The sequence below is a fragment of the Trachypithecus francoisi genome, unplaced genomic scaffold (genome assembly GCF_009764315.1).
Source record: "Trachypithecus francoisi isolate TF-2019V2 unplaced genomic scaffold, Tfra_2.0 Lachesis_group5, whole genome shotgun sequence".
Classification (NCBI taxonomy): Eukaryota; Metazoa; Chordata; class Mammalia; order Primates; family Cercopithecidae; genus Trachypithecus; species Trachypithecus francoisi.
Window position 1 is genome coordinate 3,828,684 of NW_022681470.1, and position 15,026 is coordinate 3,843,709.

The window sequence follows — 15,026 nt, forward strand, 5'->3', positions numbered from 1 at the left end:
GTCCATAAGGAACTCATTAAATATGTAAATAATCACAATTTGATAAGTGTTAAAACAACAAATGTATACATATAGTCAATAACTCATTTTGTGGATGTCACTCTAAAATGTACTTGCAGCTTTTTCTTTCATAATGAAATAGTCCATGCCATGTAAAATATGTAAATTATGTCAGGGATGTTCAGCCAAGTAATTTACCCCAGATCACATGATGAGGGACTACGCTTCAGCACCAGCAATGGCTTGTGTCTTTCAGCCCTCTCACTGGCTGTTCACCTCTGGAGGCCTGTTTATGCTATCCTAATGGATCTCCCTAGCCTGTCAGGTGACAGGAGAGCCCTAAAACACTGCACTAGTTCAGAGTAAGAGTCAGGACTGAAGAAAAGTCAGGACTGAGGAGGGGGCAGCAAGAGGCTGTACTTGACCTTTTCCTCCCTGGTCAAGCCTGCTTCTGTTATAGCAAGAGGCAGTGTAACGCAGTTTGTGGTATAACCTGGAATCAGGATGCATGAATTTGTATCGTACGCTCTTTTTAGCTGTGTGACCTTGGGAAAATGAGTTAACTTGTCTGTGCCTCTCTAAAATGGGAATAGTAACAATACCTGGCACATAGCATCATTGTAGGGATCGAGTCATTTTAAACCACCTCTTTCATCAGCGTGACCTGGATGTGAGACCTGGAGTCAAAGCATATAATTTTGGAGCTTTAAAATTTGTCTGCCCCACCGGATTTCCAACTTGCATGGGCCCTTTAACCCGTTTTGGCCAATTTCTCCCATTTGGAATGGCTGTATTTATCCAATACCTGTATCCCCATTATATCTAGGAAGTAGCTAGCTTGCTTTTGATTTTAGAGGTTCATAGGAAGGGACTTGCCTTGTCTCATCTGAGGACTGTGGACTTTTGGGTTAATGCTGAAATGAGTTAAGACTTCAGGGAACTGTTAGGAAGGTATGATTGGTTTTGAAATGTGAGGACATGAGATTTGGAAGGACCAGGGGTGGAATGATATGGTTTGGCTGTGTCCCCAACCAAATCTCAACTTGTATTGTATCTCCCAGAATTCCCACAGTTGTGGGAGGGACCCAGGGGGAGGTAGTTGAATCACGGGGCCAGTCCTTCCCGTGCTATTCTCGTGACGGTGAGTAAGTCTCACGAGATCTGATGGGTTTATCAGGCATTTCCACTTTTGCTTCTTTCTCATTTTTCTCTTGCTACTGCCACTTAACAAGTGCCTTTTGCTTCCCGCAATGATTCTGAGGCCTCCCCAGCCATATGGAACTGTAAGTCCAATTAAACCTCTTTTTGTTCCCAGTTTCAGTTACGTCTTTATCAGTAGCATAAAAAGGAACTAATAAGACACTGTGTCTGCCCTCACGGTCACCACAGAGTGGGAAAGTTAAAAAATCTTGATTGCTGTATTATTGTTTGATACTCACAGATAAAAGAGCAACAGGTCCGAATGAATGAGATTGAATAAAACAGTTCTTGTTCACTTATTTGTTAGACTTAAAAGTAATATATTTCTAGAGAAGTTCATTTAAAAAGACAAACCTTCAGCTTGAGAACATGATACAATATGGTTGATGGTTAACAGAGATAAATATTAAAGTATATCACTAATTCTACTCAGTTTGAATAAGGACTATAAAATATAGCATATTCATTCACTGATTGGAGTGATAGAGTCGAAAGTAAAAAAAATTGATGAGGCAGAAGAGAGTGGTGACGATCCTGAAAGAGAAGTCCTTGTATATAGATAGGTGAGAGGATGGGGTCTAGGACACAGTGTAAGGTTTCATCTCAGATAGAGACATGGACAATTCACTTCATATGATCAGAGAGAAGGCAGACTACATATGGTAAAACAGTAGTGGTGGAAGGATGAGAAAATTGTCTTTTTTTTTTTTTTTTTTTCCTCTCCAGTGAAATAAGCTGTGAGGTAATCTCTGAAAATAAGCTGAGAGTAGGGAATGGGGAGAAAGTGTGACATATTGTAGTTGTCTTGGAGAGTGGGAATGTCAACTGACCAGAGAAATAAGGAAGCACTGCTAGACAGTATTTAGAGCCCTTTTGGGGTTTGTGGTCACAATTTTTAAAGGGAGATCTGTCAGTATGGTTGTTTTTCTCTAGCCCTGTTCATTCAGCTGCCGAGGTATAGATGGTGAGCCGATTTTAAATGGGGAGACAAGTATGACAGAGGGAGTTACACTAACAGTAGACTGCAGAATAGCCTAGATGAAGAGGGGAGCAAAGAAGTGATTATTTTAAGGAGCTGGCTCACAAGACTGTGGGGCTTGGTAGATCTGAAATCTTCAGAGCAGGCCTGTAGGATGCAGATTCAGGGGAGCTGATATTGCAGCTTGTCTGGAGCCAAAATTCGTTCTTCCTTGGGGAACTTAGTTTTTCTTTTAAGGCCTTTGACTGGATGAAGCCCATCCATATTTTGGAGGGTAATTTCTTTACTCAAAATCTATAAAATTGTTACATCTAAAAAAACACCTTAGGAGCATGTCTGACTAAAACTGGGTACCATGGTCTACTCAAGCTGACACACCACATTAACTATCACAGAAATATTCGCAGAAAAAATTTAGGAGGTAGAGCAGTTTTTAGATCACTGTACATCCATGAGTGCCACAGAGTGCAGAAGTTAGTTCAGGGAGGGGTGTAAGACGAGGACAAACAAAAAGAGAATCAGCACATTTCTGGGTTATGGAGGGGATGAGATATAGAAAAAGAAATACAGCATAACGGTTCGGAGCACAGATTTTAGTGTTAAGAGCTCTTGTTCAAGACTGTGCTCTACCACTATGGCATGACTCTGAGCATGCTTTTCAACTAGGCCTCAGTTGCATCAACTTAAAAAGGGACACTAATATAAGGAAATGGCTTAGTATAGTGGCATACTGAAAACACTAAAAAAACCCAAAAAACAGGTATTATTATGGGAAAATTCAATATTGTAAATGTATCAATTCTTCCCCCCAAATTGTTCATAAATGTAATGTCACTACACTTAAAATTTCACTGAGGTTAACAAATTGCTTCTAAATTTTACTTAAAAATGAATGTGTGAGTAAAATAAATTCTGAAAGAGAATAAGAGAAACTTGCATCACTGATATCAAAACTTGCTGGAAGAGACTAGTACAATTCAACATCTAATAACAGTGCAGGAAAAGGCAGAAATGAATAGCACAGTCTTCAAATACACCTCAATATCCATGATAATTTAGTACAGCATAAACACAGTATGTGCCACAAATTAACATAGGGAAGCATGGATTACTCAATAAACAGCATTGGGATAACTGGCATTCCCCTTGGGAACAAACATGTAGATTATTTCTACCATTTTTTGCAAGGAAAAATCTTTCTAGGGAATGACTGGAAGATGAAAGGTTATAAAAGACCCACAGTGTTGACCTCATATAACAAAATTTCTGTCAGGCAAAGGACACTTATAAATATACTTACCAAGCTTAACAGGGGATTTTAATTTATTTATGGTCATTTCATAACTTATATGCTTGGTCCTACTTGTATTTATTTTTGAGACAGGGTCTTGCTCTGTCACCCAGACTGGAGTGGAGTGGCACAATTACGGCTTACTGCAGTCTTGACCTTCTGGGCTGAGGCAATCCTCCCACCTCAGTCCCTTGAGTAGCTGGAATCACAGGTGTGGACCTGGCTAATTTATTTACTTATTTTTTGTAGAGATAAGGTCTCACTACCACGTGCCTCAGCCTCCCAAAGCGCTGGAATTACAGGCCTGAGCCACAGTGCCTAGCCTTGTCTTCATTTCATATTTAACTTTTCTCCTTTTTTATTATACCATATGGATTGTATCTTCTTTGCTCTTTTCCCTCTAGGTTTGATTTTTCTCCCAATAATACATGATAATGAAAAATATTTACACATACACTCAAATATAATTTTCTAAAACAAGAATTATATTTATAACACACCTCCTCCGATATAGGGCTGCTACAAGCTTTTACCTCTTCTCTCTCATCCAAGGTTTGTTCAATGTAATCTGAAAACTTAATTTTAAAAAATCATCATGCTTGTTCTCTTCAAAGAGTAATTCTGGATACCGGCCCTGTTTTTCACCACAGTTATAAGACTTAGCTATGTTAAATGAGTATTGATGGCCATGGCCTGTCCTTTATACACTGTAACCACCCCATTGTTAAGTTCTTGAATAATTTTTTAACCCCCAGAGAGGTATCTACATATTGTCTATGTCCTTTTGTACATGAATGACAATTGGAGAAGCTATAGTATTCAGACATAAATCGTTTCCCTTTTAATACTCTGTAGATAATACTCCACTTTATTATTCAGCCTTTGGTATAATCAAAGAGAAGTCTGAAATTAGCCTGATTTTTGTTCCTATGTAACTTTTTTGCCTTTGTGTATTTGTAGGATTTTTTACTTTATTCTTAAAATTTGCAGCCAGGCACGGTGGCTCACACCTGTAATCCCAGCACTTTGGGAGGCTGAGGTGGGCGGATCACGAGGTCAGGAGATTGAGGCCATCCTGGCTAACATGGTGAACCCCCATCTCTACTAAAAATACAAAAAATTAGCTGGGAGTGGTGGGCGCCTGTAGTCACGGCTACTCAGGAGGCTGAGGCAGGAGAATGGTGTGAACCTGGGAGACGGAGCTTGCACTGAGCCAAGACGGTGCCAGCGTGGGCGACAGAGCGAGACTCTGTATCAAAAAAGAAAAAAAATTGCAAGTTAAAACAGGCTTTGGTTGAATGGTCCTAACTTTTAAAAAGTTTTGCCTATCACTTGATCCTTTTGATGCTTCTACTTGAATTTCTTTCTAAATATTGTTATTTTCTCTTTAGTTCCCAATCGAACTCCCTTTCTAGTTACAAATTAGGAAAAGATGTTTTTCATTTTTGTGGAATCTATCCTAATCCCAGATTTTTCCCTTTCTGGTAGTACTGCTTGTTCTATTTTCAATGATCCTCCTGAATCTACTTGAGAACTTAAATCAGCAGTTCCTTAAAAGCTTCTCACTTCTTGCTGTACATTTACTTAACAGGTGGCATGTGGCCTAACTTACAGCCTTTATATTTGCTTACCCTCTGTCTGGAACACGTTCTCCTTTCTACATGGTATACTTCACCTTTCAGGAACACCTTCTTGGTAAGGCCTTTCTTGACCACTCTTTGAAACTGTAGTAACCAGTAACTGTATCATCCTGACTTACACCGTCCCTCCCTTTCTTCACTTTCCTCTTTAGCACTTATCACCACTTACTATCTCATATATTTTACTTATTTATTAGCTTTATTCTGTTTAATAGTTCAGATAGATGAGTTTGGCATTATTTAGCTATTTTCTGGATACAAATTTCAAAAAACAAAAAGAAAAATCCTGTTTTTCATCAATGGGGGTGGGGGGGAGAATATGATAGAAAAGATGTCAATTCTTCCCAAGTTAATTTATAAATTTAGTGCAAGCCCAATTAAAAAAAATCTATGGACTTCTGGGTATATATCCAAAAAAACTGAAAGCAGGACTTGAATAGACATTTTTATAAACCCATGTTCACACACTATTATTCATAACAGCCAAAGGGTGGAAGTAACCTGTGTCTAATAATACTGAAATTAGCTTTTTTGTGGTATGTACATACACAGTGGAATATCAGCCTTAAAAAGGAAGGAAATTCTGATACATGCTGCAACATAAACCCTGAAGACTATGCTAAGTGAAATAAGCCAGTCACAAAACAAATACTGTATTATTTCACTTAAATGAGGTAGCTCGTCAAATGCACAGACACAGAAAGCAGAATGACGATTACCAGGGATGAGGGGAGGGAGAAATGTGGAATTGTTAATGGGTATAGGGTCTCAGTTTTGCAAGATAAAAAAGTTCTGAAGACTGGTTGCACAACAATGTGAATATACCTAACACAGTAGCTTGTATAGTTAAAAAGGTAAATTTTACGTTATGTGTATTTTAACACAATTAAAACAAAACGAAAACCTATGGACTTTTTTCAGAGAGCCTTACAAAGTACTCCTAGAAAAGGAAATGAAGGCCAATAAAACTTTGGATTAATAATACAGGGAAACTCGCCTAATCAGATTCCAAATATGATGTGAAAGTATAATAATTAAAGTAGTGTGGTAATAAGGCTAGAATCAACAATTCTGCATGGGTAAGAATTTAGTATTATGATTAAGGATGACATCACAATTTAGAGAGGAAAGACTTTTATTTCAAATAATGTGGGGCCAATTAGTTGATTTTTAATTTATTGTGTTTAAGTTACTGTCACATCTATACCAAAATACATTCCAGATAAACTAAAACAAAATTATTTTCATGCATCCCATTGTCCTTTTATTATTATTTTTGCCTTTCTTATAGTTTAAGATTATTTTGAGGCCGGGCGTGGTGGCTCAAGCCTGTAATCCCAGCACTTTGGGAGGCCGAGACGGGCGGATCACGAGGTCAGGAGATTGAGACCATCCTGGCTAACACGGTGAAACCCCGTCTCTACTAAAAACTACAAAAAACTAGCCGGGCGAGGTGGCGGCGCCTGTAGTCCCAGCTACCCGGGAGGCTGAGACAGGAGAATGGCGTGAACCCGGGAGGCGGAGCTTGCAGTGAGCTGAGATCCGGCCACAGCACTCCAACTTGGGTGACAGAGTGAGACTCCGTCTCAAAAAAAAAAAAAAAAAAAAGATTATTTTGGCAGTTCTCACTTTACATTTTATTAACCAACTGGCTGACATCTGCACAATGTTGCTTTGGAATTCAAATAATCTTGTAGAGAATTTGATAGCCAACAAACGGAAAGGGTAAGTATATCCCATCTTAAGAAAAATCTGACTGGGCGTGGTCACTCACACCTATAATCCCAGCACTTTGGGAGGCCGAGGCAGGCGGATCACGAGGTCAGGAGATTGAGACCAGTGTGGCCAACATGGTGAAACCCTGTCTCTATTAAAAATACAAAAAAATTAGCTGGGCATGGTGGCGCGCACCTGTAGTCCCAGTTATTCTGGAGGCTGAGGCAGGAGAATTGCTTGAACCCGGAGGCAGAGGTAGCAGTGAGCAGAGATGGCGCCGCTGCAGTGCAGCCTGGGCGATAGAGCGAGACTCCGTCTCAAAAAAAAAAAAAAAAGAAAAGAAAAATCCATAAAACAAAGAATTCATCTAAATAGTTGGCTCTCTCGTATTTTTAAAGCATCACATTTACAAGTTTCAAATGTTAACTTGATCCACCATTATAAATGTGGCCATGGAACTGATATACACTACAGCATGCCACTGCAAGTCTGAAGGGGTTTTAGTCACCAATATGCTTGGAACCTACTGGCATCTGAGTTGTATTTTTCGAATACTTAAACTTTTCCATTTTAAGTTACCAGATCAATATTTATTCTATGCCAAGTTGAGTGGCTGCTATGATGACACAATTTTTAATTGAACATTTTTGGGTTTATAAAACACCTTTCATAGATGGCACTGTAGCAGAATAACTCCCCAAAATGTTCCCAGAACCTGTGAACATGTTACATAGCAAAGAGACTTTGCAGATGTCATTGAAATTATGGACCTCAACATCAGGAAATTATCCTGGAATATCTGGGTAGGTCTCAATTACCTGGGCTCTTAAAAACAGAAAACTTTCTGTGGCTGGAGGTAGGACAGATGTGGAGGAAAGTGAAGTCAGAGGTATTTGAAGCATAAGGATTGCACACACCATTGCCGGTCTGAAGATGGAGGACTGGATGACACCTGAAGCAACTGAGAGAGGATCCCAGCTGACAGCAGTAAGGAATGGGACCTCAGACCTACAAATATGAGCAACTGAATTCTGTTAACAATCTGAAGGAGCTTGGAAGCAGATTTGCCCCCAGAGCCTAACACCTTGATTTTGGGCTTGTGAAGACTACAGCAGAGGAACCGGGCTAACCCACCTGGTCTTCTGATTTACAGAAGTGTGAGATGATAAATTTGTGTTGTTTTAAACCACTACATTTTTGGCAACTTGTTAGTGCAGCAATAAAAAACAAATGTACATATGTATGGAAACTGAATTCTTTTCTCATAATACTAGCTTCCCCCACCCTTCTCCCCCCACAAAAAGAAAAGAGGACAATGCCATAAATAATGCAGGAGGGCAGATGTGCAATTGTCCTTTTTGCTTAGCTAGACTCACGGGTCACTATTTGCCCAAGAAGCATACTGATACAAGTAAATTCAGGTAAATTCCTCACTGTTTAAAAAAAAAAAAAAAAAAAAAAGATGGACGACCAGCTCCTATTATTCCTATTAACTAGTTAATTTATGTTAAAATTCAGGAACTGACAATGTTTTCAGAAATATTATCTTCCAAAGAGTAATTAAGATCCAACTTCAAGAAATAAACTTACTAAAAACATTTCCTCAGTCTAGTCCCATAGTGTTTTAAGTTTGGTCAAAGAAAAATATTTGATTTTTTTCTGTCCCATTCCTATAATCCTCCCCTCCCCTTCATTTAGGCACCCTAGTCCAACAATCAAAGCTAAAATCTAGCAATGCACTTAAGTAAAGGTACAAGGAAAGAAAAACCACCCAGAAATAGGTATTTGGCACGAAGAGGAGGATCACATGATCTTTTCATGACATTTAAGTACTAGCACCTCTCCTAATAAAAACTGGCTAAAGCCCCACTACTCATTCAGCGGATATTTCTAGAACACTGTCTAGTGACAGGCCCTGTTCTAGACACTGGTAATAGTATGACGCTATCAGAGAAACTACAGTCTGGTGGGATGCACAGGATAATATATACAGCAATGGAGACATGCACAAAGTACAACTAGGGCACAGTAGCTCACTCAAGTCTGAGGAATAAAGACCAAGCTACAGCCAGAAGGAGCAAGCAGGTTGCAGGTGATCAATGTTGGACAAGGCCACTCCAGACAGAAGGACGGGCATACATAAAGATATGGGGATGTGACGTAACCTGTTTGGATAGCTAAACAATTTCACTGTGTGAGAATAAAGGGTGTTAAGTAGAAGAGGGAAGTGGACCTGTAACTGTCAGCCAGGGGCCACATCATAAAGTACATTACACTTTATCCTGGTTATGTTTCAGAATGCTTACTTTGGTAACAGAATGGAGGGAAGATTAAAATGAAGTAATACCAGAGATTGAAACTAGTAAGGAGGCTATTATATGAATAGAGATGAGGGCCTGAACTTGAGAAGCATTAGTGGAAATGGGGATAAAGTAACCAATTTAAACAATATCCAGAAAGTAAAATATGTAACAGGCATCATAGGTTCCCATCAAATTGCCATTTCCAACTTTTTGCCTTCCTCACCCACAACTCAGCATAAAGGTTAGAAACACCAGGTATCAGGACTGGGCGTGGTGGCTCACACCTGTAATCCCAGCACTTTGGGAGGCCAAGGAGGGCGGATCATGAGGTCAGGAGATCGAGACCATCCTGACTAACACAGTGAAACCCCATCTCTAAAAAAAATACAAAAAAATTAGCTGGGCCCGGTGGCAGGCGCCTGTAGTCCCAGCTACTCAGGAGGCTGAGGCACAAGAATGGCATGAGCCTGGCAGGTGGAGCTTGCAGTGAGCCGAGATCGCGCCACTACACTCCAGCCTGGGTGACAGAGCAAGACTCCTTCTCAGAAAAAAAAACACCAGATATCCACTTACTCAGCTTCATCACAGTTGCACACGAGCCAGTTCTAGATAATCTCTTGGGGGAAGGAGTGTGGCTCTGGTTAAGTTTTTCCTTTCTATTAAAAGAACAGAGGTGCATGTAAAAAATGACCCTATCTTCTTCCATCTTCCTTCATATACTGCTGACTGAGGATACCACATTTGGTACTATGGCAGTTACTTTACAACTATGAGAGGACGAACCAAGGGCAACAGCCAACGTGCTGAGGATGGCAGAGTAAAAGGATGGAAAGTCCTGGTTCTTGATGGCACAGCTGAGCTGGTGAACTAATCCAGGGCCTGTTTATCTCTGGACTTAAGTATCCTTCCAGCTTAAGCCACTGACTCTCAAGCTCTCTGTTGCTTTCAGACAGAATCAACCAAACTAAAACAAAGAGACGGGGCCTGCTGACTGACCGTGAAGGGTTTATAATAAAGAGGAATTTAAGTTTACTCCCAGTTTTCCGGTTTGGGAAACTACAACAAAAGTGGTGGCTTTTTGGGCAGTGGCATGGGGCAAGAAGGAAGAATGTGTGGTGTGGGTAGGGGGAAAGGTTCGAAGAAGTTTGTTCCTGAACATGTTGATTTGAGATATGAAGGAATCATTTAGGTGGGATGTGTGATTCTGGAACTTGTTCAAAAAGCCTGAATTAGATCCGTAGATGTATGAGAAGTCGGATCTATCACACCTGCCTGACCTTACACTCTGTTGGAGGAGTCTAATGGAGACAGGTGTCAAACGAACGGAGTCCAGACAAAAATGTCCTTATTTGAAGAGTCCTAGAAAGTGGTTCTTTTCTATTCTTTAAAGACTTTGAAGATGTATAGGTACTACTTTATAATAAAACTGGTACAGGCCGGGCACAGTGGCTCATGCCTATAATCCCAGAACTTTGGGAGGCTGAGGCGGACGGATCACTTAGGACAGGAATTCGAGAAAAGCCTGGCCAACATGGTGAAACCCATCTCTACAAAAATACAAAAATTAGCCGGGCATGATGGCAGGTGCCTGTAATCCCAGCTACTTGGCAGGCTGAGGCGGGAGAATCACTTGAACCCAGGAGGCAGGGGTTGCAGTGAGCTGAGATCACCCCACTGCACTCCAGCCTGGGTGACAGAGTGAGAAAACAAATAACTGAAATAAATAATAAATTGGTAGAAACCTGTTAACACAATGAATTTACAAACATTATCAAATACCTGCAGATTTTTATTTTATAAAAATTCATTAGTAGTCAAGATAACCTGAAAACACAAAATCTGGATCTATGAAAAATAAAGACTGCTAAAATGACTACACCAGAGATTCGTCTCAGTATTTGAAACTAATCTGAGTCACCTGCTTTGCTACGTGTGCCAGTCAATTAGGAATATGTGAACAAGCTCATTCCCACGACTCGGAAAGTAGCTCCAGGACGTTTTTATTGGTGGTAGATTACTCTAGAGTACACAGGGGAACATAATCACTGAGAAGGCAGCAAGCAATAATTTAGGAACACTGTGCATGATTAAGTAAACTTTTGAGGATCACGCTATTCTTCCACGAGAAGGAAGTTAATACTGGTGACCCCAATAGAATTATTTTCATGCACACAGCAGTTACAGAAGAAAAGAAATGATCCGCAGCAGCCCAGTCTAGAGAACAGGAAAAACACAATCAGAGCTGGAACGGGCGACCTAACAAAGACACACAAGGACACATGGCAAGAGGTCCCTATAGCCGTGATTATAAGGGCATCCCAAAGGTTGATTTTCATATTTACAGAGTTTGAACCAGACAGCTGATGTACTAGGCCTATACATGTAACAGCTATCCTCATCCAAGGCATCTCTGATGAATAGGAAGAATTACCAAAGAAAGAAGGAATTTACCCTTGGTATCAAGCAAAAATGTGTCAAAAACCAAAACTGACTTGAGAAAAATTAGTATAATAGACCAAAATTCGTATCTCAATCCATTAGTCTTCATTCTAAAACAACTGATCACACTGTTCCCCTCCGTGAAAACCATAAATGGTTCTGCTGGCTCAAGAAGCCCCTCAACCCAAGCCCACAACTCATCAGACTAATGAAGTTCTAATCACACTTTCAGTTTTGTCTCCTTTCATTTACGCTCTACTCTAGCTATACTGGACCAGCTGCTCCTTCCCAAATCCCACCTGTGCTTTCCCTAGTCCTGCCATTCGGTTCATGCCAATTGTTCTCTGCCCTTGTGGATGCTACCCATTCTTCAAGTTTCATACCTTTGATTTTTCAGCATTCCCTGATCCTGCAACTACATATAGTCTCCTCCTTTACATCCTTGTCTGCTCTTATCAAAACCGTGCTATTCTGTCTTGAATTGTTACCACTGTTGTGTATCTCCTCTACAATACTCTAAATTCCTTAAAGAAGAAAGGACAGTTAACTCATCCTTGTGGCTTCTACCACGTCAAAAATAGTAACGGTAGGTTGCTGAATTAGTGACGTAAAACACTCAAAGCCCTCAAAAAAACATGCAAGATCAAGTTTATTAAAAGTCTAATAATTCAACTATTTATCATTCTGATAAACATTCATATGCTTCATCTCCTGTTTATAAGCAATATAAAGACATAAATGTAGGAATTAGAAGAGAAGATAGTGAATCAGATTTTGGTTGACAAATTCTAGATTATATTTTTAGTTGTTTGGCAGATCACTTACTCTTTCCTGTCTGCTTCTTCTGTAACTACCTATTTTACAAACTTGATGTGAAGAATAAGATCTTGTTAATTAGTCAATTTTTAACATCGTTCAGAACAGTCCTCCCTTCGAAAATATTGAATATCATCTCTAGCTTTTCCCAATCAACCACAATTAGCAAAGATTTTCCTGTATCACAGAATGCCTAAAATGTAAAGCCCACTATATGCCAAAAAATGCATTTTCATTTTCATATAAAAGGTAAAACTCCCTGTATTCTCACAAATTCTTTTAGGCTCTGAAACTATGGCTTCTGGCCATTGTATCCTCCTAATTTATAAACGGGTTTGTTTAATAATCTAGGAGAAAAGGCACACTATGATCTCAAGAGCAGAATATATTCTGAAAGACGGTAATAGCCTTCATGAATAAAAAACAAACCAAATTCAGATGGGGGGGTGGTGCACAGAAAAAGTAAAAGGGCAGTAAGAATCTTGAAAAATAAAGGTGTTCAGCTGAACATAAAAAGTTTAAGTCTAGAGAATTATTTCTCAACAGTGACACAGGCCAAAGAATTTACAAAGTGCCATGGTTTTCTAGGATCTTTTGTTTGGCTTATTCTCCTCTTCAACTTTTTCTGTCCTGTTCCACTTTTCTCAGCATGTTAACTCATCTCCTTCCATCTCCAAGCTCACATCAGAATTCAACAGAGGACTCAAGTGGCAGGCAGTTCCTACACCCTTCTGACACAATTGCCAGATACGGCATGAGGAATCCCTTTCTACCCAAGATACAACACTGTACATTTAGAAACTTATGAATAATACAAGGGAATACAAAGTTTAGAACTGTGTAAGACTCCTGGCCTGTAGTACTTCTGCTCTCCTGCATCTTTAAGCCAGCAAAAATCACGATGGGCAATTTTTCATTTGTCAGTCAACTTACAAGGAATTTTAAGCCTTGCAGTCAGAGGTAATCCATTCTACAGAACAAAAACCCATCAACCCAAAGCAAGCAAACACACCCAAGCATCCATCTAACTGCAACGACAACTCTCTACCGGCTGCTTTTTCTGGGGGCATTTCAATTGCAAAAATCAGGCAAACCAGTTCTTGGACTCGATTCTGCGTGCTCGCTATACTCCAAAGTTAGATGACACAATAAACAACTTCTTCCCTTCCCTCTCCTGTGGTCACGTCACCTGTTGCATCACCTGGAAAGTGGTCTTCAGGGTGTAGGAAAGGAGCACCACCAGGATCTCTAAATAATTCACTGGGCTATTTTCTTGATAAATGTTAGCCTCATTCCTATTTTAACGAGGTTGCCTTGAACACACAAGGCGAGGGTGTGTTGGCTCCTGTTCACCTTTGAAGAGATTCTAGCACAGGCACCCGAAAGCTGTGACTTTCTGGACTTGGAGGGGCTTGGGAGTTTCTGAAGACTACGCCACGGAGAGAGATGTACAGTTCGGCAGAAGCAGAGGAGCTGGGAGCGCAGGCGGTCGGGACGGGGGTCCTGGGGCAGCCGGGGGGCCGGCAAGTGGGGTTGGAAACGCAACGGAAGCTCTGCCGAAAGGACACAGCTCGCGGGCCAAGGGGTCGGGCCCAGAGCCAGGGTCGCGGCCAAGCTGAGCGGATGGGGGAGGTTCCAGCCCACCTGAGCACTGGCCAAAACCCCGGGGCGGACTAGGTTCACCGGAGCGTCGACGACTGCGAGGATTAAAAATTAACAGTACTCCCTCCTTTACCCCCGGCTTCCCCCGAGAACTAGGCTGGCGGCGGAGACGCGAGGCAGGAAGCGCCTGGGGCCGGGGTCCGAGCCCGACCGGCAAGAGGAAGCCGGCCTGGGCCAGGGCTCGGGGCCGCCAGGGGCCGCACTCACCATGTCGTACACGTTGAGCACCACTAACTGGTTAGCCCCCATCCTCCTCCCCGCGGCCGCCGCCTCGTCCTCAAGCCGCTCCGTCTCCGCGGGGCCGGAGGCCGCTCTCACCCCCGCGGGCGCTTCAGGGGGCCTGAGCCGGGCACTAAGCGTACAGCCCGGCCCGCGGCAGCCGGGGCGGAAACATCGGGCAGCCGAGCCGCTCCCGGGCGCCGCCGACAGGAGCCTCTGTGGGGACGGGGCCGGACCGTTGGCGGCCCGCTCCGGATGAGGCACCTCCCCTAGGCGCCAGACACGTGGGGAAAGGCGGGGCTTGAGCAAGGGGCGGGCGCCAGGCGCCCCGGGGGCGGGGCCGGCCCGGCGCCGGGACTGAGCCCGCCTGCGCTCTGGTTCCTAGCCGCCGCACCTCGGGACCTAAAATGGCGGCAGCTTCGGCGCCTCCGCGTTCTGGAGGCACGGGGCCCCAGGAACACTACAGTTCCCAGCATGCAGTGAGGATTCCCCTCGCTAGTATAAGCGCAGAGGCGGAGTCTCAACAGTCCTTCGACTACAACTCCCTGCATGCCGCGGGGATCCCGGTCCTACCAGACCAGGCCTCCCTGGGAGACTACTGCTCCCAGCATGCAGTGCTTTGGAGCTGCGGCCGATGCCTTGCGGTCCGCGGGCGGTGAAGTCTTACACCTTCATTCACCCTCTCATCGCCAGTGCTGCTGCTGCTAGTAGTTCATGTCGCGTTGAGCTCGATGAAGCCAACGAAATGTGGCAAAAGACCA

At 42.3% G+C, this 15,026-nt stretch overlaps 1 protein-coding gene across 1 annotated transcript in view; it reads right to left on the bottom strand.

The window, feature by feature from the left end:
* The window catches only part of DESI2 (desumoylating isopeptidase 2), a 64,886-nt gene extending 50,196 nt beyond the window's left edge, over positions 1-14,690 (bottom strand). Inside the window, exon 1 of the mRNA XM_033195563.1 lies at positions 14,254-14,690. Within this exon, the coding sequence (XP_033051454.1) occupies positions 14,254-14,295 (42 nt within the window). The 5' untranslated portion in view covers positions 14,296-14,690. The remainder of the gene's footprint in view (positions 1-14,253) is intronic.
* Between the last annotated feature and the right edge of the window lie 336 nt (positions 14,691-15,026).